This window comes from Pseudopipra pipra, chromosome 4 (assembly GCF_036250125.1).
Source record: "Pseudopipra pipra isolate bDixPip1 chromosome 4, bDixPip1.hap1, whole genome shotgun sequence".
Classification (NCBI taxonomy): Eukaryota; Metazoa; Chordata; class Aves; order Passeriformes; family Pipridae; genus Pseudopipra; species Pseudopipra pipra.
Window position 1 is genome coordinate 13,270,068 of NC_087552.1, and position 20,885 is coordinate 13,290,952.

The 20,885-nt window shown below is 46.0% G+C and overlaps 1 protein-coding gene across 10 annotated transcripts in view; it reads right to left on the reverse strand.

Moving 5' to 3' along the window:
* Window positions 1–252: 252 nt before the first annotated feature.
* The window catches only part of SEC31A (SEC31 homolog A, COPII coat complex component), a 41,401-nt gene continuing 20,768 nt past the window's right edge, over window positions 253–20,885 (reverse strand). For 2 of the 10 annotated variants that reach the window (XM_064651651.1, XM_064651641.1), the window contains exons 18-29: window positions 19,952–20,097; window positions 18,043–18,216; window positions 17,314–17,487; window positions 14,633–14,725; window positions 13,868–13,997; window positions 12,519–12,875; window positions 9,037–9,084; window positions 7,488–7,546; window positions 5,189–5,437; window positions 4,669–4,788; window positions 1,756–1,827; window positions 253–875 (exon numbers count right to left, since the gene is read on the reverse strand). In XM_064651651.1, the coding sequence (XP_064507721.1) occupies window positions 696–875; window positions 1,756–1,827; window positions 4,669–4,788; window positions 5,189–5,437; window positions 7,488–7,546; window positions 9,037–9,084; window positions 12,519–12,875; window positions 13,868–13,997; window positions 14,633–14,725; window positions 17,314–17,487; window positions 18,043–18,216; window positions 19,952–20,097 (1,802 nt within the window). In that variant the 3' untranslated portion in view covers window positions 253–695. The remainder of the gene's footprint in view (window positions 876–1,755; window positions 1,828–4,668; window positions 4,789–5,188; window positions 5,438–7,487; window positions 7,547–9,036; window positions 9,085–12,518; window positions 12,876–13,867; window positions 13,998–14,632; window positions 14,726–17,313; window positions 17,488–18,042; window positions 18,217–19,951; window positions 20,098–20,885) is intronic. The other 8 variants (XM_064651642.1, XM_064651646.1, XM_064651643.1 and 5 more) reach the window with 8 other exon arrangements.

Genomic DNA, 20,885 nt, shown 5'->3' on the forward strand with positions numbered 1-20,885 from the left:
AGTGATAGGCATGGAATAAGAAAAATGTCCTTGTGCCAAGGACACAACAGAAAGCCACCTCACTGTACTCCAGGTTCAAAGTCTCTACATTGCACTTCATAAAGACACATTTTAATAAATTTACATTTATTGAAAATATCACATTAGCCTTTATTTTGCTCATTTGCCCCAGTGCACAATTAAGCTATTTAACATGTAAGTTGTAATAACAGGACTGCAAGCAGCTTCATAAAAATGAAAGACCAAATACACTTATAACATGATCAGACTGTTTTTAATCCGGTGGATAAGGAACAGTGGGGTGGAAGGGAATAATTTGTTTTAGGGTCCGATACACAACCTATCTTGTTGTTTTACCACATACATCTGTTATTAAAAGCCACTGTTTAGCAGTGTAACATGCACCTAAAAATTGACAATATGGGACATCATCCATTAAATATACTATTTGTAGAGGAGAATCATTAGGGAACGGGAAAAAGATTAAAATAAAAAGAAAAGCACCAGGGCTCCAGAGCCCTTCTAGAGCAAAGTATTCTGCAGGGAGAGTGTAATGCCATTTGTCAGCGCTCTACCGCGACATGCTGTGAGGACGAGCATTTGGTCCGTTTCCTGCATGTTTGCTGTAGAAATGCACTTCTTTGGAAAAGCAACCGTCAAGGCTTGTGCAGGGCTACTTCAAGTGCAGGGCTACTTCACACCCCCAGCTTATTGGCCTGGGTGAGGACAACTTTCAGGACTGGCATGAAAGCAGAGGTCTCGCTGAAGTTGCTGGTGCTGACGATGTGTGTGTGGATGTTCAGTCCTTCCTGGTAGTTGCGGGTCTCGATGCTCTTCACCATGTTGTGCAAACCGCTGATGATGGCTGGAGAGAGCTGCAAGGAAGCCAGGCAAGGCAGGTCAGCAGAAAGAAAAAACAGCACCTACACTAGTGCTAGGAAAACAGAAATTCCAAGTGTCAGGCTTGGCCCTCAGGAAGGTGAAGCAATTAAGTTCCTTTCTTTAGAGATAGCCATCTTCAGAGCTGCATCACACTGGGAACAGTCACTGGGAAGTCTAACAGCAGACTTCAACCAGATCATACCTTCTCTGCAGCACTGCAAGCCTTCACTGCCAGCCAGCCCCTGGGTGCAATTCCCTGGGATGGGAGACCTGCTGTGACAGACTGTGGCACTGTGAAAAACCTACTGGGCTTTTATGCCTTTGGGGTAAAGTTAATTGCTCAGCAAACACGGCCTGACAATAACAGGATTAGATCACTCTAATCCTAAAGTACTAAGACATCTAAGCACAGTCCTTTATTCTGCCAAAGCCTCCTGGAAGGCTTTGGAAAAATTACCAGATCTTCAAAAGTAGTTGCACATCTGCCTTCCAGTGAAGTCAGTGAGCCTCCAACATCTAAGTCCCCTGGGTTCTTTTTTAACCCCAGGATGTGTGTCTCACTTCCTGCTGGGAGCAGAGAAACAGTGCCTGCTGCAAGGAGCTCTGCTCTTTGGATCAGCACAGTCTCTGCACAGCACCATAACACTCACGACATGACCCCAAAACACTGTAAAGTCCGCACAGGCATTTGGGGCCAAGCACGCTACCTCGCTGTTTTCCAAGAAGTCCATGTAAACATCCAATAAATGGATTTGAAGCACACTTCCAAAGAAAGAACAAGCACCTGCCACATACTGCAGAGGGGCCCACACCAGCAATGAAGTCATGGGCAATGTTTGACTGGGGGGTGGGGGAAAGTAAAACAGAACTTACTGTCTGTTCCCTAAGTTTGTCATAAAGAAACTCCAGGCGTTTATTTGCATCATCCAGTTTCCTCTTGGTTTGCTGCAAGAGAAATAAAAACATTAAAACACAGTGATTTTAAGAACACCATACTGATCTGATATCACTGTGAAGAGATCCATGTGACACATCAAATTTCTTCCTCAACAGCATTTTCCTAACACATCATTTGAATTCTTTGTTCTGTACTTTTCTCCCCGGATTTTGCTAGGAAAGACCACGTGATATATGGCTGTAGTTCTCCATATGTAACTGCCCTAGTTTGCTACAGAGAACAGTAAATCATAGAGGTGCACCCCAAAAGCCACTGGTCATTTGCAAAACCCACTGGTTTAGCTGATACAAAAGTGACAGAATTCTGAGCTGCAGCACATTTTTCTATGGTTCACTGGCAAAGCATTATAACTGGATAAAATTCTTACTGGAATCATGTATCCAGCAACGTCAATGAGAGCTTAAGGGCACATGCAGATACTCAAGTCTAAGTAAGTGCAACTCAGTCATCATTTATGGCAAATCCTAATTATATTTTTCCTCATGTGATTAGTAAAGCTGGGAGTTTGTCTATAAGTTTTTAGTATCAACAGAAAAACTAACAGCTTTAACCAAAATGTCCTTGCAGATCCTTTGTGCTTCCATGACTTTTACAGAACAATCCACCCACTGATGTACCTGGAATTACTTTGCCACCAAAGGTTCTTAAAATAACCCCAGTATATTCCACCTGCAGCAGCAGCTGCTGAAGAAATGCATTTTTATTCACCTTTTTTTTTAAACCAACATCCACAGAAATTGTACATTTTAATCCAGAGTAATAAAACAGTGATAAAGCATCAGGGTTACAATTGCAGGAGCACAAGAAAGCTGGTGGCCAACAGTGGCAGAAATGCTATCAGTGCACAAGAGTAATGGAACTTTCTCCTAAATCAGTATGCATATCAATCCATCTTCACTTAGGATAGTGCTGTTTTCCCTGGCAACTGGAAACATTTCTCTGGATTAAATATTGTCCAGAGAGAAAATAAAGTCTATGAGAATGCTCTGGCTCAAGGGTGAACACAGGCTGATGGCTGCCTGCTGTGCTAGAAATTAGGGGAAGCTGTTCAGAATGCAGAGGACATAAAGGAGAACACGGCACATGGATCTCAGGCTACATGTGGAAAACTCCTCAGCACCAGTTATGCTGTCAAGGAACTGAGATAGATAAGGAAAAGGTACCCCAGGAGGAGCAGATAAACTGGCTGGTTCTTTTGGACTGGCAAACTCTCAGATACATGACTTCAGAGCATTTGTTTCAAAACCTGCAAATAGGAGAACACTCTATTTTCATTTTACAGATGGTCAACTAGGACAAAGAAGAATAAATTGTGTCTAGTAAACAGCAGGACATCTCTCCAGCCAAAGAAATGAGGTGGAAGTGCAAACTGGTTGTCCTCACTCTCTGTTTCCTGTTGCCATTTTCCCCTTTAGAATGTAACAAGTAGTGCCTGCATTTGCTCTGACAATAACTGATGTGTACAGCCAGGGTGGTGTCTCATCTCCCTGTACTTAAATACTTGCTCTGCCTAAGAAAATCAGAGAGACTTAACAAGAAGCAAGCAAAACGTGTTGGCAGAGCAGAAAAGCAATCCCTAGGTGCAGATGTAAGCAGAATGCTTTTGCCTTCTTTGTCTGGGAGAAGGGGCACTCAGAGGAAGAAAAAGTCAAAGAGTGTGCAGTATACACTATATACATATATGTACTCTAAGCTTTAAAGAAAGGGTTTTGAGCAATTGAGTGAACCTTGAGGTCTGTCCTATGGCCTGAAAAAGCTTCTGCAAAAGGAGTGTGTGGGTGAGCCCACCCTGAAACTGCTGGACTGAGACACACAGGGGAAAGGAGGAGTACATACATGCAAATACCAAGTCAAAACTACAGAGGCAGCTGAAACCGCAGAGCAGGTAGAAGGCAGAATTGACACCACATGTCCAATATACCCCCACAGCCACTGCCACAGAGCCCTCAGACAGCTCAGCTCCCAGTCTCCATAACAGGAGCACAAGTCTGTGCTGCTAAAGCAAGCACATTTAGTGCACAAAGCCCTCTGCACACCACCAGTACCATCTTTTAGCATGTGGCAGGCACGAGCTGAACAGTCAGCATCTGAGCTTTGGAGTGACATGTTATTTACTGACCACCAGAAATAAATGAGAAGCTCTGAGAGGGATGGCTCATTTACAAAGTGCTGGCTGGCACAGGAAATGTTTTTCCTATCCAGCTCCAGTGGTTGTGTTAAAGCTGTTAACCTTCCACTTCTCTGCTAGTCTTTTTTTCCTTTTGAAATGAGTTTTGTTATCAGAAATCACGAATCACAGATCAAAATCTGAGGCATGTACTCACGTATGTGAGCCTCGGCCCAGACCTGGCATAATACCAGCTGCTTCCTGCTCTGAATTGTAAGAAGCAGCTAAGCAAATGTACAGGACATGCCTCCACAGGGATCACTTGTAAGAAAGACCAACAGCTCTCTCTCTGAAGGTTTCAGAATTTTTAATTTTTTTAACCATCATCATCAAAACGTTAACTGTAACCAATTCCAACCCTCCTTCCTTGAAGAGAGCAATATAGGGGGCTGCAATGGGTTAATTCCCTGCTCATAAATAGCTCATCATCAGGCTCTGCCCATGCTGAGGGCTGTAAGGACCAGAGTCAAAGTGCTCAGCAGCTGGACTGTGCTTTGACCTCAGATGTCCACACCCTGTGTGCATATGGCTTTCCCACATGTTGCTGCTCAAAGCAGCCTTTAGAGGGACCAAAGGAGAGGCTGAGAGGTACACCTGTGCTACAGGTACCAGCATGTTCACCCACACACAGGGGTACTCTGGGAATACCACAGTGACCTACCGGGTCGGAGGCGGACAGCAGGCACCTCTGGATAAGAGCTTCAAACGTTGTCTTAAGAATAAGGTGCTCCTCAGGGATGGGCTTCTTGGTAATCTTCTCTGTTGGCAGTGCCTGCACATGCTGAGAAACAGAGAACAGGTGAGGCTTTTCCAGGTCACTGTACCCACACGTTGTTTTTGACTAAACCAAGCGGCATCATTAGTTAGCTTGGCACAATTCCTGTTTCTTCCCTGTGGGTGTGTGGAGGTGACATTATCAGCACCTGCTGTTGCTCCCTCTGGGAAGGTGTGAAGCTGCAGAAGGAAGCAGGTTGTTGGCCCATACTGACTATAGCATTAACTGCAAAAAGGTGGGATCCAGGTGGAGATTACAGCAGCACGATGCCAGCATGGCACAAAGCTAGTGACTAAAAACTCCACAGTACACTTTGCAGGTACAGGAAATGCCTGGCCAACAGGATCCCAGCCTGCCAGGCTCTGCTGATGGACAAACCAAAGCCATGCAGTGCCAGGGCTGTTACCTGGATGGTGTTGCCGATTGGGGCCCCGGGGGCCCCCTCTGTGCTGGGTTTGGAAGCAGCAGGTGGCAGGGAAGCAGGTGGGTAGCCGCCCTGCAGCAGTGGCCCAGCCGGCAGGTGCGGAGGCTGGAAGGTGGGGGCACCGGTGGGAGGTGCTGGAGCTGGAGCCTGCTGCATCTGAGACTGCGGATCCGCCAGCGGGTTCATGATGGGGGAAGTGATGGGAACCGGGGGCAGGAAGTTATCAGGGACCTGGGGAAAAAAAAACAAACAAAACCAAACCCAACAAACAGTGCATTTATGTTGTTGTGGCTGCTGCAGGCAGAGCACAATGCCTAGCTCTTACAGAATTCCCACCCCACAGTAATTGAGAGCTCTGGATATACAAATAACAGGATTTCACTCTGCCTAAACAAACCCATTCCTCTGGCTGCACAGTAATAAGTGCCTTGAGCCATCCCAGCCTGCCCCTGGCCACAAGAACTGGGTGCAGCCATCTCAAGATCAGAGCTACTCTCCCTCTGCCAAGGGCACAAATCAGAGGTTTGGCAGACCAGCACTATTACAAGAGAAAACTAACCCACACCTACATCTATTCTTACTATTGGGTCGTTATATTTAGATTTTTGTGTCTCAATTCCAAGGGTGTATTTTTGTCCATGCAGTACGTAGGTCACAGCTAGCAACATGCTCCAATAAAGCTTCTGAAAGCCTTTCAAGCTTCTGGCACACAGGTTTGTGCTAAGACAGATTATGGGTGCATTTCAGATTCATCCCTAAGCATCTGCCAGTCTTTACACAGGGGGTTTTTCAGAAACATTTGGTAGAGGGAAGAAACAACAAAATGAGCTACTGGCCTCTGCTATGCATCATACAGGAATCCAAACAAAAGAAAGGGCTTCCATGGGAATGTGCACATTTCTTGAGGTGTGCATGGAAAAAAGGAAAGATTACAGAACCCTGAACGAGTGATGCTAGAATTAAGTGAGTGGTTTGGGACAGCAAAAAAAATATTCCCAATCCAGCACCAAAGTCAGTTATAAATGCAATGAATCACAGCAATAAACTTTTGAGTGGTGAATAAGTTCTTAGTTAGGAAGAAAACAGTTGAAAATTACGGCTTGAAATGCCAGACGTTTCTATTTTATAACAGTCCATGTGGTGAGTCATTTTATAATATCCTAAACCACCCCTCAGACAGTGGACAGAAGGGAAACAAACAGAAACACGACTGACAGATTCGTTAAATATCCAACAGGGAACAGGCGTGACTCCTCATTTAGAAGGGAGCCAACCCTCAAGCCTTGGCTATGGCAGGAATTGTGGCTGTGACACACACACACGCTGCAGTAACAAAAACCCTGTTTGCAGAAGGCTGCTTCTCGAGCTCTCAGGTCCAGCAGTTACTCTCTCTGACAACTTTCTTTCTTCTCCTTCAGAGCCTGAAGCCCCAAAGGCAGCATGCAGGCTGCTGTGGGACAAAGGTCCCAGCACTGGGGCAGTCAGGAGCACACAAGGCGTCCTTGATCCAGCCTCCAAAAGCTTCTTAATCTTGAGCTGCAGAGACCAAAACCCAAAAGGCTAAGGCAGACTTCTGCATTCACCTTCACTCAGATCTTCCCTTGCTTGCTCTAACTTTTTTTTTGTTCTCCCCACACTTTACATGCTCTAGACTAACTCTTGCTTCCCAAATGCACCAGGGTCAGAGAACAGTGGAAGGCACTAACTGCTGTGGAGATATTCCAGACTACAGCAGCACCAGGGGAGGAAAAGGCTCACTCTGCTCTGTGCCAAGTGTCCCCAGTTATTCTGCCCTGCTGCAATCTAAATCCGTTTTACAAAACTACATTATCTCCATCATGAAAATTGTCTTACTCTCAACAGACCTCTCAGGGTCAGACCCTTAATCAGGATAAATTGCTTTCAGCTCCAGCAAAGTCAATAATCTATAACAATTTGCACAGCCTCATAACTTTGCCTAAGTATCGTCTCCTGCAAAATTCAGCTGCTTTACTGCAGATGAAAACATTCAGAAGCATTTCCTTTAAACCAGGATCAATGTTGTTATTAACAACCACAACTTTAGCAGAAAAACACCATCTCTTTATAGGCTTAAATATTTTGAGTGAGATAATGCATACTGGAGAGTCATAAAAGCCATTTCTGCTCATGAGGTGAAACTTTTGTTTGCTAACCCTTCTCTTTCCCTCTCCTGCCAAGAAGTTTCCCAGGAGCAGCTTAAAATTACTGCTTTTCAAGTGACCAGCACTCAATTGTGTTGAGGCACTATTTCCTAGAGTACCTTCTTCTTCTTGGCAGCTCTGTTCAGGGTGGGAGGGTCATTCCAGCCATTCTGAGGTCCTAGGACAGAAAGAAAACAGAGACTGTAAGTACCTTGGAGGAAGGCAGTGACGCCTTCTTGAGTTCAGCTGGGCCAGCTCCCTGCCACGGCTCTACTGGCAGGGCCTTAGCAGAGCCTGCCCTCTCCTGCCCTTCCCTGAGGGCTAGAACAGCTCCTGTGCCAGCCAAGCCTCCCAACACCCCTGCCATCAGACCCTTTGGGCTCTGCACCCACTGGGCATGCTTGGGATCTTAACCAACTGTTCTCAAGTTAATAACTTAATTATTAACTTTTTCTTCTCTTGCAGAAAAAAATATTAAAAAAAAAAAAACAACTTTGAGCAGACATGCCCCTTGAAAAGGGCCTGCCATGCCCAAAATACAGCTCTGCTACACAGACTGTATATGTGAAGAGAGCTTACATGTGACATTTATACATGGCAGTTAAGACATGTTCCCCAGCAACACCACACAGAAAGAAGAGGTGTAAGAGGCAAACATTTCAGGCCAGATTCACCCAGCCACCTTGGAAACACAAAAGAGTCAACCCCCCAGGTCTCCCCTGCCAGCTACAGCATGTTTTTGGGAGCTTTGTATCCCAAAATCAGAGCAGAGCTGCTTGAGCAAGGTGAAAAAGATCTAGCTTTCTGCACCAAAGGCAATTTGTTTGAAACTGGAAGGAGCACAGAGGATGTCCGAGCAGATTCATTCCAAGTCTGGGGTGTTGCTCCATACCAAACCTTGTGATCTCCCAGGCTCTGTGCAGCTGCAAGATTTGCACACCAAAGCTCACATTAGTGCATTAGAAGCAGCTCCCCATCTCATCATGGAGCACGTGTAATCAGGACCACAGCATCACATCCCGGCATTACCGCGGCCTCGCCGAGTAATCAGGATTTATTGCACAAAGCCACAAAAAGCCAACAAAACCAAATCCCTGCTCAATGGACTTTTTCACCACAGTGTTTTTCACTTAGCAGATGATGAATTCAACCTTACACAGCACAGCTTAACGTCACTGCAGAATTTGCTCCCGATGTTCTGTTAAACAAGTTCCACATCCAGAGTATGTAAAAGGGGTAAATGAAAACCAATTTAGAACCATTTTCACCTCTGCTTTCTCTTTAACCAAAGGCAGTGCCATCTCCTGGCAGCCATGTGCCCCCAGGGCTCCTCTATTCCTACCTATCCAGAAAACTCCAGAGTATTCAGATACAGGGAGTCTAACTGCTGCAGTGCTGATAGGGGTAACACATTAGGAAAATATCCCAGGCTGCTACCACTGTTAATTTCTTGGAATAATTTCCTTTAAAAAAGGAAAACTAGAATTTGTTTCTGTGGTTAAAAATTCCAGATATGTTGTTATTGGTTTTAATTAAGGAATTAAAAATTGATTTGATTAATTGGCAAACAGCATCACACTTAATGTTCTCTGAAGAACATATGCATAATTGATGTCTGTTCAATTAATTTCACGTAATGGCTGTAATTATTTTCAGGTTAGGTGGTACCTAGTTCACCTGTGAAGGGAGAGGCCTGGTCTTGAGCTGGTAGGCTTTCTGCAGATAAAATGCAAAGTCAACTAAAAAAAAAAGGTTTTCTTCAAAAATAATAAAACAATTGGTCTGCAATTTTTGAGTAGCAAATTAGTTTCAATGAGGAAAAAAAAACACCTAAACTGATTACAATGTCAATTTAGAGACAAATCATTTGTTCAAACCACCCCATGGAATTGCTTTTGTCCACCTTCCCCAAAAACAAGCCTGTTGCTCTTTCCATGCAGTAAATCAGTGTTTCTAGTTCTTTTAACAAATTTTGCAGAGTTCTGGTTCATTTTCTTATCTCCGGTGTTCTCATTTTCTATTCCAGTGAAGCCGACAGACCATTATTCTCAGCAGCAAACTTCTCAACATCGTTTTACGGTTCCAGAAAGCTTTTCACGAGATGCTGCAAGTACTTGACTTTAAGGTGGATATCCAAGTATTTTCTCAAATCAAGGCACAGTCTCAACCGCATGCAGCCCAGCAATAAAAGTATGTTCACACAGCTGCTTTACACTCAAACAAAATGACACGTTGCAAGCTCAGACTGAGCAATAAATCCAAATGACAAACACAGCCAATAAAGCCTTCACCATTTCAAACAGAAGAGGAACTTTGGGGATGAGATAACTCCTGTCCCTGGGGTTGGTCTGATGGGCTTACGGTTTTAGTGCAAACCCTTACTTTAGCTAAGAATTGGCCTATCACATTTTCAAACAGGATTCAAGATGCTGAAAATTAAAACTCCCTTGAAAGCAGGTTCAAAGATCTATCACAAAAAGTGAGAGAGGTTGAAAATGAAAATAAATGTGGGCTTTTCTTGCTTACTGAAGCTCCAAGCACAGCTTAACAGACTGACGTTACATGCATTTCAAAAAACTAGAAGATATTTATAGAAATGTTTCTTTAAGTGCATCTTTAAATCCAAGCCAGTTCAAAGGTCAGGTGCTTTTCAAGACTTCACATTTGAGATCTTTTTCCTTCCTCCCGTACCCCTCCCTTTAAATGAGTCACGTTTACAAAGTGAAACATGATGTTCCCAGATTAGATTATCACCACACACAAAAGCACACCACTTCAATGCCAAGATCAGCATCACTATATGCTGTGCACTAGAACACAGTGTTACAGGTGACATCTACTTCTGGCTGCAGATTTCTGTGGTTCTGCAGGATCTCATGCCAAGGCATCCTTCACTAACCAGTGCAGCTGCTCAGAAAATAGGTTGGTGGTTAAGAATATTAAGCATGATCGCTGTCATTTCTGCACTTAAAAAACAAGGGGTTTTTTCCTTCTTGTTTGTATGCTTTTTGAAAGGCGTAATCCAAACACTGGAAGAGAACAGAGCGTGCTCTTCAGACACCCTTTATTTTTTTCCATAGTTCTCCAGCTGCAGGCAGCACTCATGTGCCCACATTCATGAGCCATCCGGGCCTCAGCACCTCACCACGCCCTGGAGTCCACCTCTGCATTTCAGCCTAAGGCTGCTGTTTGCCAGAAATCAGAGATAATGCCCAAGTTTGGGTTCCTGAGCTTTTGCCACTGTATACTGGCTACCTTCTCACCACAGCTGCTGGGAAAAACATAAGCAGCATTGATAGGTCTCAGAAGGTTTTATAAAAAGCCTGGTATGAACAACTTTGAAAGGAAATCTGGCCAGGCATTATGGATAAGGACTGGTTCAATTCCTCTTTTTTAAAATGACATACGATGTGTTAGACAACAGTCTATGTGGATTATGCCATTTTACAAATCAACTAGTATTGTCATTAATGTTCCTAATTTCTACTGTCCAAAGTATAGAGCTTCAACCACTCTGAGCACACCACATGGACTATGCCACTTCACTGCTAGAAACTTAAAAAGTGGTAGATCTGAAGTGCCTGCCAGTGACACAAGCTGAGTAGTAAAATGGATAAGAATGAACAATTTTTTTGTTCCTGCCATTTATCTGGAGGTGCAGAAGCTATGCTGTCTGCATTATAATGTGCTGCTTAACATCCCAGGCCCAGAAACCAATACATCTTTCTCTGTCCAATTTAATAATTCCTCTGGTTTAAAGATTCAAGTTTGACATGCCCTGTAACAAGGGGTTGGGAGAGGTCACAGTACAGCATCCATAAGAACAGAGAGGGCACCAAATCTGGCTGCACTATGGAGGGAAAAGGCCTTTTCTCCCCTTGCAACTCTGGCAGCCCTACACCAGTCCTATTAACAGAGCAAAAGACCGTTTCTCCCCAAAACATGAGGGCACGTGTGAAGGCAATGCCATGAGAGGTGTGAGCTGCCAGCCTGAAGGACACGGGGAGCACATACTCATAGGACTCATGTTGTCAAGACAAAGGCAAAATGCCTTTTCTGCACTGCCTCACACCAACGAACTTTTAAAACAAGAGGGGGAATCACAGTGGGCTTATTAGGGCCTGTCAGCAGAGCTGTCATCTCCAAAACACTTCTCAAATCTTTCCTAATATTCCCTCCACTCCCCAGATCCGGTCCTTGACACTTCAGCTGGAGCACCTAGATGTGAAGTGTGTTTATGACCAAGTTTATCAAAGGACTGCTCATACTTCCTGCACTGCCTGATGTACGAGAAGCTGCTGTTTCACAGGCTGCTAAGTGAAGAGACAGCTTTGTTACCGCAAGCGAGGTCACTGTCCCGCAGCAAACAGTGACATCCAGGCAGTCACGAGCAGACACGGAGCCCCCACCTCAGCGAGTGCTCCCTCACCAAGCATGCTCAAACATGCTCCTACGTGCCAGCCACACACACATGCTTTTAATTGACATCCAAGAAAGACATGTAAAAGCATTTCTAAATCACTTCTGATTATCTTTTAAGGCATTCACAGCTACAGCAATTCCATCGCACTAAGTGGTTAGGAACAAAATAATGAAAGTGAGCTGATGCCACAGGAAATGCTGTTTGAATTAAATATGCTGCCAATCGCGGGCTTGAAAGGCTGCTCAAAAACCAGGGGCACAGGGACAAATCACATTTGCAAAATCATTGTGCGAGGAGAATTGGGATCATCTTGTCTGCGGCTATTAGGAAAAAGTTGCTCATTTTTGTATTCTACTCTCCAGCCACAGAGCAGATTTTGATGCCAGCCTCACAAGGTTAAAGCTGTGCAACTATCCATCCATGGCATATGACAGCCTCATAACAAGACTGCTGTAGCCTCCTGTCTTGGGCAAGACAAAAAGCTCTGTGACTGTGGCAAGGTCTGACTCGCAAGAGAAAGATGACTGCTCACGCTGCGGCAGCGCAGCCGTGCCACTGCCAGAGGCACAGGGATGATGATGTGCTTTAGAAATGCTTTGAACCCATCTCTAAGCAAAAGCAACCTTTGTACAGAGCATTCACAAGGAAAAGGTGCATACTGAACTGAGTGAGTAAAGACCAAAACCCTCTCCCCCCTCCCTGCCTGCCCCCCTGTCCAAGCGCAGACCTGTTCTCTGGGATGCAGGAAGGTCACTGGTTGCAGGCAGAGTACCTGTTGGTCCAGTAGGTAATGCATAAGCCACAGAAGTTGCTGGAGGTCCTGGCCTGCCATGCTGAAAGGATGTGCCAGAAGGAGGAACAGGGAAGGAAGAGACAGGATTCAAGCTTGTCGGGGAGGGCTGAGGCTGCCCGGGGTACAGCGGAGAGGGCATGGGGTGGGCAGGGGCAGAGGGCAGGTAGGGAGGGGCGGTGTTAGGGGTAGGGTTCGGGTAAGAGGCTGAAGCAGGGACAGCGATAGGCTGCTGAGGCTGATAGAGAGCTGGTCCCCCTGTTCCAGAGGAGTACTGCTGTGTGGCCTGATAAGCTACAAACAGGGAGAGAAAACATTCAGTCAGTGAGTTCATAACAGAGGAGCTTCCTTCTTCACCTCACTCTCTTCATGCCCCTAATCCCTCAAACCACTTACCTGCCCAGCCAAATCCTGGCTCCCACAACTCTGCCTGCACTTGTAGCACTGCTTAAAACCCCAGCCTGCAACTGGGAGCAGGGAGGCACAGAAAGGACTGCCTTGGCTGTAAGGACTCTTGTTCTCCCACACACAGTCTCTGGCCCAGAGCCACTGTGTCACCTGGGGTGGGGCTGGGGCACATGGACACTGCTGTTCTTCTGGACCACTGCAATCCTCACAGTGTCTCTCAGGGAAGGGAAAGCCCCATCCTAGGTTTGCACAAAGGGAAGTCCTAGGCCAAGGAAATGAACAACACTCTGGAAGTGAGTGTAAGCTCACAACCTTTCACTGCAGGCCCTGCAGCCTAATTTCATTACCTGTCCTGCTCACCTATGCTCATTTTTCCTCTCTCACATCTGTACTTTTAATCCCTGCCTCGAGTTTCAGTGCTGTGCCCCCCCCTTCCTCACTCAAGTCTAGTACTGCCCTCATTTCCTCATCCCCTTTCCCATCTTCATGGAGTCACAACAAGAAAGGATGGACCAGCTGCACACAGATGAGTTGTGTCCCTCTTTGTGCTGCTTTTCCAGGTCTCAGGCTTTGGACTTTCTGACCCCAGCACACCCTTGGGAAGGGCCAGCTGAGGAGTGAGTCTAAGCTGTGGGTAGACGACCTCTCAGCAGAGGAGACAGTGTTTGACTGTAGAGGGTGTTTAATGTCTGAACCCCACCATGAAATGACAACCTCAGAATGTCGCCTCGAGAACCTCTTTCCCCACCCCCACAAGAAATGTAGGACAGTCTTGGTCTGAACATTCCCAACCACAAGCAAGGGACTGGTTATCCCCAACTAAATGTGGCTGGCCCACCTGGGTGGGAGGGAGAGAGGGTGAAGCTGCTGTTACTCACTCTGTGGGTACGTCGGCCGCGTCCCTGCCTGTGAGTACATGCTGTAATTGGAAGATGTGCCTTGCTGCGGCGGCATGTTGGGGTTAACAGCACCTGGCATGATAAACCCTGGAGGAGGTGGGTTGTCTCCCTGTAGCAAAAAGATTTCAGGAAAAATAGTTGGGAGAGACAGGATTTAGTCAGCAACGTTAATGCAGTGCCGAAGCAAAACTGCAACAAAATGATCAACCACATTCCCTGGAAGAGCCACCAGCACAGAGGCAAAGGCCTCCAACCAGCCCAGTGCCTTAGGGTGCCCAGTCTAACACTGAAAGTACAGCCTGTATGTGCAGTGATTTCAGCAGCAAGCAGAGCAGCACACACCTTCCTGCACAAGGAAGAGGTCCCTGCTAGTGCTGCCTGTTATTCAGGCAGTCTGAGAGCACCCTGCCATCTTTCAAGTAAGCAAACATTAACTCTGAAGCTTCTGATTTTCATGGAAAGGGGGGAAAGGAAAAATATCATCAAACTTCAAATATTCCAGTGTGAGGCAAGGGGTGGGGAGGCTCAGATCACACTGAGCTCCCACTCAAGGCTTTCCAGAGCCCCTCATCTGGGTGCTGGTGAAAAAAAAAAAAGTAATGAGATGCAGAGGAATAAATCCAGAGCGCACATGGAAGCTGCTCCTTCTGTCTATCTGTACCAGACCATGTCAAGCACACAGACTACACCAGGGGACATATTGGGGTGGAGCAGGGGCTCAGAGAGGAATAATGAAGGTTATACCTGTGTGTCAGAGGGACAGCCTGCAGGAGGATGGCTGGGAAGGGCAGTAGGAGTTTTGTTACTCCAGGTAGTGACAGTAGGGGCAATTCTAACCTGAATCGAACAAAGAAATACCAATCATGGAAAACAAAACAATAAAAAAAGTCTAAAGGGTTTCACAAAACAAGATGCAAGAAGGTTTGCATGCTGGCAGTTGTAACAGCCATAAAAATCTCAGAGAAAGAAGGAAAAATGCATTCAAGACAGACAAAATCACTGTGCACTGGAGCCAAAGTGAATTGCAGAGCGAAAACGAAGCACAGTGGAGTTGCAGCTACAATTGGCTGTGGAGCAAGTGCAGTGTTATATGTGCCAGTGAGCCAGGTCTCCCTCTTTCATTACATTTTCCTATGGCAGAAGCCCCCCCCGCCATTAGTCCATGACCCCAAGCATCACTATTCAGAGCTGCAAGTCCCAAGTTCCATGTTAAATTCAAACATACCGCCTCACACAAAAGAATTCTGTTTAAATTGAGCTCAAGATGAATTATAAAAGGTTAAAATCTGTTATTCAGCTCTTGCACATGCACAGATACATATCTTAATGGTAATTGCTTCCCAGCCAGTCTCCCATAGCTCCTTTCCTCTGTCTTCCTTCTTTGCCACTTCAAAGCCCTTCAATTCCATATGACCACTTCTACCTTTCTGATGGGACAGAAGCCATAAACCTCCTATGCCTGTGACATCCCTGAGCAAGGAGTGGGTGTGCTGCCCAACAGTGGGACACATGGCCAGGGTTCAGGAGTTCAACGCCCCGTGTGAGCACAGGCAGAGGGAAAGCTGTGACCCTGCACTCCTGGCTGGCTCAGCTGGCTTCAGGCTATGTGTCTCTAACTCCACACAGTGCTAGGCTAATGGTGCAGTCAGCTGTACAACAACCACTGTTAGTGTCTGCATAATTCATCATTGAAGTAACCTAAAAGACTTTTTCACTTCCTTTCATGCCTGGTTTATCTAGATGAAAAAGAGGCTTAAAAAAAAACCTATGCTGAAAGGAATCCAAGTTTTAAGTACATGTTCCTATTGGGACAGCAATTAAACAAAGGCTGCCTTAAGCTTGAGCAAGTCCTTCGTACACCCTTTCTTAAAAGGAAGTCAAAGTAAGTATCCTGAGACTCAAATGTGTAATTTTTCTCCATTCTGGTTCATCAGCACACTGTTGGGCACCTTTCTGACATGATACCTGTCCTCTTCAAGCCCCTGATGAGCATGGACTTCCTGAAAAGCCAAGAACACAGGGGGATAACTCGCAGTGTGCTCAAGGAGTTGTGATAAACCCAGCCTTTTATTTTTGAGCAGGGCTTGCTGAAATAATAGTTTGAGACATTCCTGAAACAGTAGGAGAAAGAGGAAACTCTGGTTTAAAGAAAAAGCATTGCTAAGATCTTGCCATGTAGAGGAAAGCTGCTATTCCCCACAGCCAAACGGGAATCACACAGAATCACTTCTCAAGGCAACTCATTGGTTACAAGGAGGGAGGCCAAAGACACAGACAGAACAGTAGAGTTGATCATTGATGATGATGCATTTAAAATCATATGCAATGGTGTTAGCAAGGTAATCTTGGATGAAGGCTTTGTCCCTTCTGAAATCTACCTTGCTAACACCCTGGAAAGAAGGCAGAGGCACACGTTGTTGACATCAAGAACTCCCAATTCCCCCCCTCAACCTTTCAGCCCTTTTTCCTTCCTGCCTCATTTTTCTGGCAAGCAATGCTTGAGTGCAGCACAGAGACACCACTGCTTGTGCCAGTCTCCTCCGCATAAGGAGAACACTCACAGCCCCCACACAGCTCTGCTCTCAGAAAAGCTCAGCCCAGAGCCCCTGTGCAGAGGAGGGGAGCTGCAGTGCTCTACTGAGGGATTAGAGTCTTGGCAATGCCCTCCAAGCATGCACACAGCCAGGGCTGCTCAACACACCACACTGCAGTGATGGCCAGTGAGTTCTGTTGTGCTGTTGTCCTCAGGCTAGAGATAAAATCAGGGAATTTGCCTTCCCCATTCATCCTCTTCCTTCCTGCACAGCTCCCTTATTAGTCTCATACTTAACCAGGTCTTTCTTCTAGCACAGCTCACTCTCAGTCCAGGAAGTTAAACCACCTGCTTCCTCACCTGCCTGTGCCCCCTTACGCCCATCTGAGAAGGTGTTTGCACAGCAAACTGTACCCACAGCTGCTGAAACATGTCATCAGTTTGCTACTGCCACTGCTCAGCAGCTTCTGCAGTCAACATCAGGGCTGGGGGTGGGAGCAATCAGCCCCAGAAGAGTCTGGTGAGCAGCATGAGCAAGCCCCATGGCTTGCAGGGATGGGACATCAGGGACTATGAGAGGAAGCACAGAACTCCTGCAGTGCTCTCCCATGCAGCTATTCTTGGCATTGAAGCACACCTTCAAACAAAGGGGGAAAACACCAAATCTTCAGCAGCAGACTGCTTGACAAGGTGTTTAATGGATGCTTCCAGATAAGGAATAAAAGAGGTATCTGTATTGACTGAAAGGAAGCCCCAGTGACCTTTACCATAAAGCTCTCGGGAGGTATATGGCATACAGCCTCAGATCAAGAGAAAGGAGAAGAATTATTATATCCATCACTCTTAAGAATTCAAGCACCATGTCCCTCCCTTACTGCCAAACCCCATTTACCTGCTGGTAATACTGCTGGGCTGGAGCCTGGGGTGTTTGCATCCGTCCAGCCACAGGGCCAGCTCGTCCTTTGGGCACGGGCTCTCTCTCATATGGTCCCTTGAGGCCGTCCTGTCCCACCGGGGGCTCCCCCTGGGCTCTGCAAAGCCTGTCCCGCAGCTGCACGATGTTTGGCTGCAATCAGAGCAGGACAGTGAAGGAAGGTTAACTGCACTGCCTGTCACCCAGTGCATCACACCAAGAGGCTGATTGGCCACCCTCTGTCTGATGAGCTCTCAAAAGCCCACTCTGCTTTGTTAGATCGGACTGAGGCACGATCGTGACCATGCATGAGACATGGGGCCATTGGGACTGCCTTACATGTGCCTGCCTCTTTCCCAAACCACCCTGTCTACAAATGTCAGCTGATGGAAAATGAGAAGTCAAAAGAAAACAGCCAAGTGTCAAGGCACACATTTCATTCACCGTATCTGGCTTGCTGGAGGGACACCCTCTGGCAGTCACTGGCTGCAAGGACAAAGGTGTGAAACAAAGAGGGAGCAGAAGGTGGCTGTGCATTCCTGTCAGCTCAGCAAGGTCAACACAGGGAGAGGGGAAACAGCTTGTCACATCTTGAGGTGCATGTCAAATGGCAGTCCTGATGGCTGACTGCACCGTGCAGAGACCTTTGCTCTAAGTGTACCTGTTCACACAGAGGGAGAGAGAGTGAAGAGCCCGAAGGCCCCATACCTGGTTGGTGTTCTCAGGGAGGAAGGTCAGAGCTGCAGCCAGGCTTCCCTGAGCAGCCAGGAGGTTGGCATACTGGCTCATCTTATCAGCCAAAAGGGCCCCCACAGCATTAGGGTCCACAGCCTGGGTGAGCTGCACGGCTTTGCGCAGGATTACGACTTTCTCTATTAAGTCCTGAAAGATCAGGAAAAAAAACCATGCACGAGTGAGAACAGCAAAGTGAATGGCTAACTAGTGACAGGCTAATGACTGTCATGGAGGGCTGTTCCTCAGGGCAGCCTTGGAAAACCCCTCTCACCCAGTGAGAAGCCCCAAGCCCAGTACAGGTTTCCCAGACAGCCACAGCTGCACCAAGGCACAGCCTTCCCACCATGTGAGATAACAGAACACCAACCAAGTAGCTTCTAACAGCATAGCCAGCAGAGTTCAAAGCCAAAAGAACTGGTTTTATTAAAAACGATTTCAGGGCCCTATCAGCACTAAGCATGCCCACCAAGAGTATGCTTTCATAAAATTATCTGGTGACAGCATGAGAGCAAACAAGAAACATCATGTCACCAACAATAGTGCTGTGCTGCTGCACATTTGTTTATGGTGTTTTAGTAAGTCAGTTCTTAACCATCTTAAAAGGATCTCCCTTGGGAGAGTTGTCCATTGCTTTCTGGTTGCTATAGCAAAAGTACTCCATATCTTGCCTTCCATGCACATCCCCGAACACCAGAGCTGGCCTTGGTTGGGTTTCCTTCCAGTCCTAAATTACAGGAATGTTTTCTGGTCAGTTTTCTCATGATTTTCTTACTCTCACTACATTTATATTGAGAGATACTACAAATATTAATTTGACAATATTAACATTCAATCCTTTTTTAAAATCTTACGGCAGATTTATTGAGTGTACCACACACAAAATTTCAACCATACATCACTACTAAGGATTGTTTTCTGACTCCTCAATAAAACATTTTTGATTTTCTCAACAAATCAGCACTTCAAAAAAGGAAAAAAAACCCCTACAAATAAATCAAGATAATCAACAGCTTCTGTGAGTTTTCTATGAATTCCACATCAGAGTAAACAAGCAGCCTAATTATAACTCCAATAATATTTTTCAATTTTAGTGTCCAAGAGAGCAAAGCCATGCAATCAAAATGCAAATTCAAACTGAAGGTAAATCTGTATATAAAGCCCTCAAAATCAAGTAATTTTGATAATTCAAAACTGGAGAGAGTTAATGATGCAGAGCAAAACTCATACACTCCAGTTCTTTCAATTAACTACAAGAGATTCACAGCACTGCCAAGTAATGTTACTTTAAGTACTTTCTAAAACTGGTCCTTCAAAGGCCCTGAGCAGATGGAAGAAACTAAGATTGTAGTATAAAATAAATTATTCCACAATTGCTTCATTCCACTCCTATTCCCCCAAGATATTTGCTATATGCAATATATTTCACTACTGGAAATCAAGCCTTGTGTGTGCAAACTCCTGGAGAAAACACCAAGGAGAATCTTCCTACAGCTTTCTCTCTAGATTTAACTCTAATGCTTTAGATTTCTTCTCCTGAACATCCAAAAGTAGAAGTGTCCAAGCACTCCCTAGCTGCCAAAGATGCAAGCATTCGAAGACTCTTCTTCACCAAAACACTCAAGCTCCACCATTACCCTTTAACACAAGAAGTGTTGTAGCATGACTACCCAAAGACCAGGGCAAGCACAAGGGCCACTGTGCTTCACAACTGTGCATTTTCCAGTATCATATTTATGTGCTATGCCATTCCCGAAGGAAAAGGCTTGCATCCTGATGTACATCCAGCTATCAGACAGCAAAGCTCTACACTAGATCATTCGATTTAAGTGCCAAATGATTGCAGTGTGTTACTTCCAACACCTTTCTTGAAATAATTACCAACCTGAAGGGACAAGGGGCTGCTTCCATCCTGAACTTTGGTCCAACAGGCAACGAGTTTATCCACATTGCCAGCACAAATGTAACAGAGACAAGCTTGTGTCTGCAGAACGCTGTCCCCTTCATTTTCCAGCCTGCTGCCCAGGAGATCTAGATGGAATATGAACAGAGGTGCTGGTGAATCACTTAGGTGATCCCTCCCCATCACTGCTGAAGCTGAGGAAGCCTACAATGGCTGTCATGTCTCAGTGAGAAGGGATATTGCCTCTGGGCTCTGCTGGTAAGGACACACTCTGGTGTCTAGCACAGATTATCTCATGGGAGTCCAGGGCACTTCAGAGGTAGTCATGGCAGCAAGAACCTGTCAAATAACTGCAAATGCGAGTCACAGCAGAGGGGACAGTCCATCTGCTGACATGATAAAGGACAAGAGGCCAGGGTTCAATTCTCTCCTCCACCACCCACTTGTGCAGCCCCTCATTTCAGGAGTGTGACCCGAGTGTGCAACCAGCCAAGGAACTGTGAGCAAAGCCATGGTACTGCTCTGGGCTGATGCTTGCTCAAGGCAGTCATACACCTCCCCAGACACCGTGGCTGAGGGACACAGGGCTGTCAGGCTCACAGCTACTGGTAATATAACCTCCCTGTGGGTTAAACCCAGCCAGCTGTCTGCCACACAGCACACAAGGGCAGGCATGTTCACTGCCTGGGAAAGAGGACTCTTTCCAGCAGTCAAAACTGATCTTGGGAAAGAAGAGTGAAGTGCTTCCTTTAAACATTTCTACTTGTACCCCATGCACAAACACCTCAAGACTGGTCCCTTGGCTGAGACACCCATCACATCAACACCCCCAGTGGTACAAGACCAGCAGCTGTGTGCTACACAGGCAATACTGGGACACAGCTGCTCACAAGGCTCTGAGTTCTGTGCCCAGAAA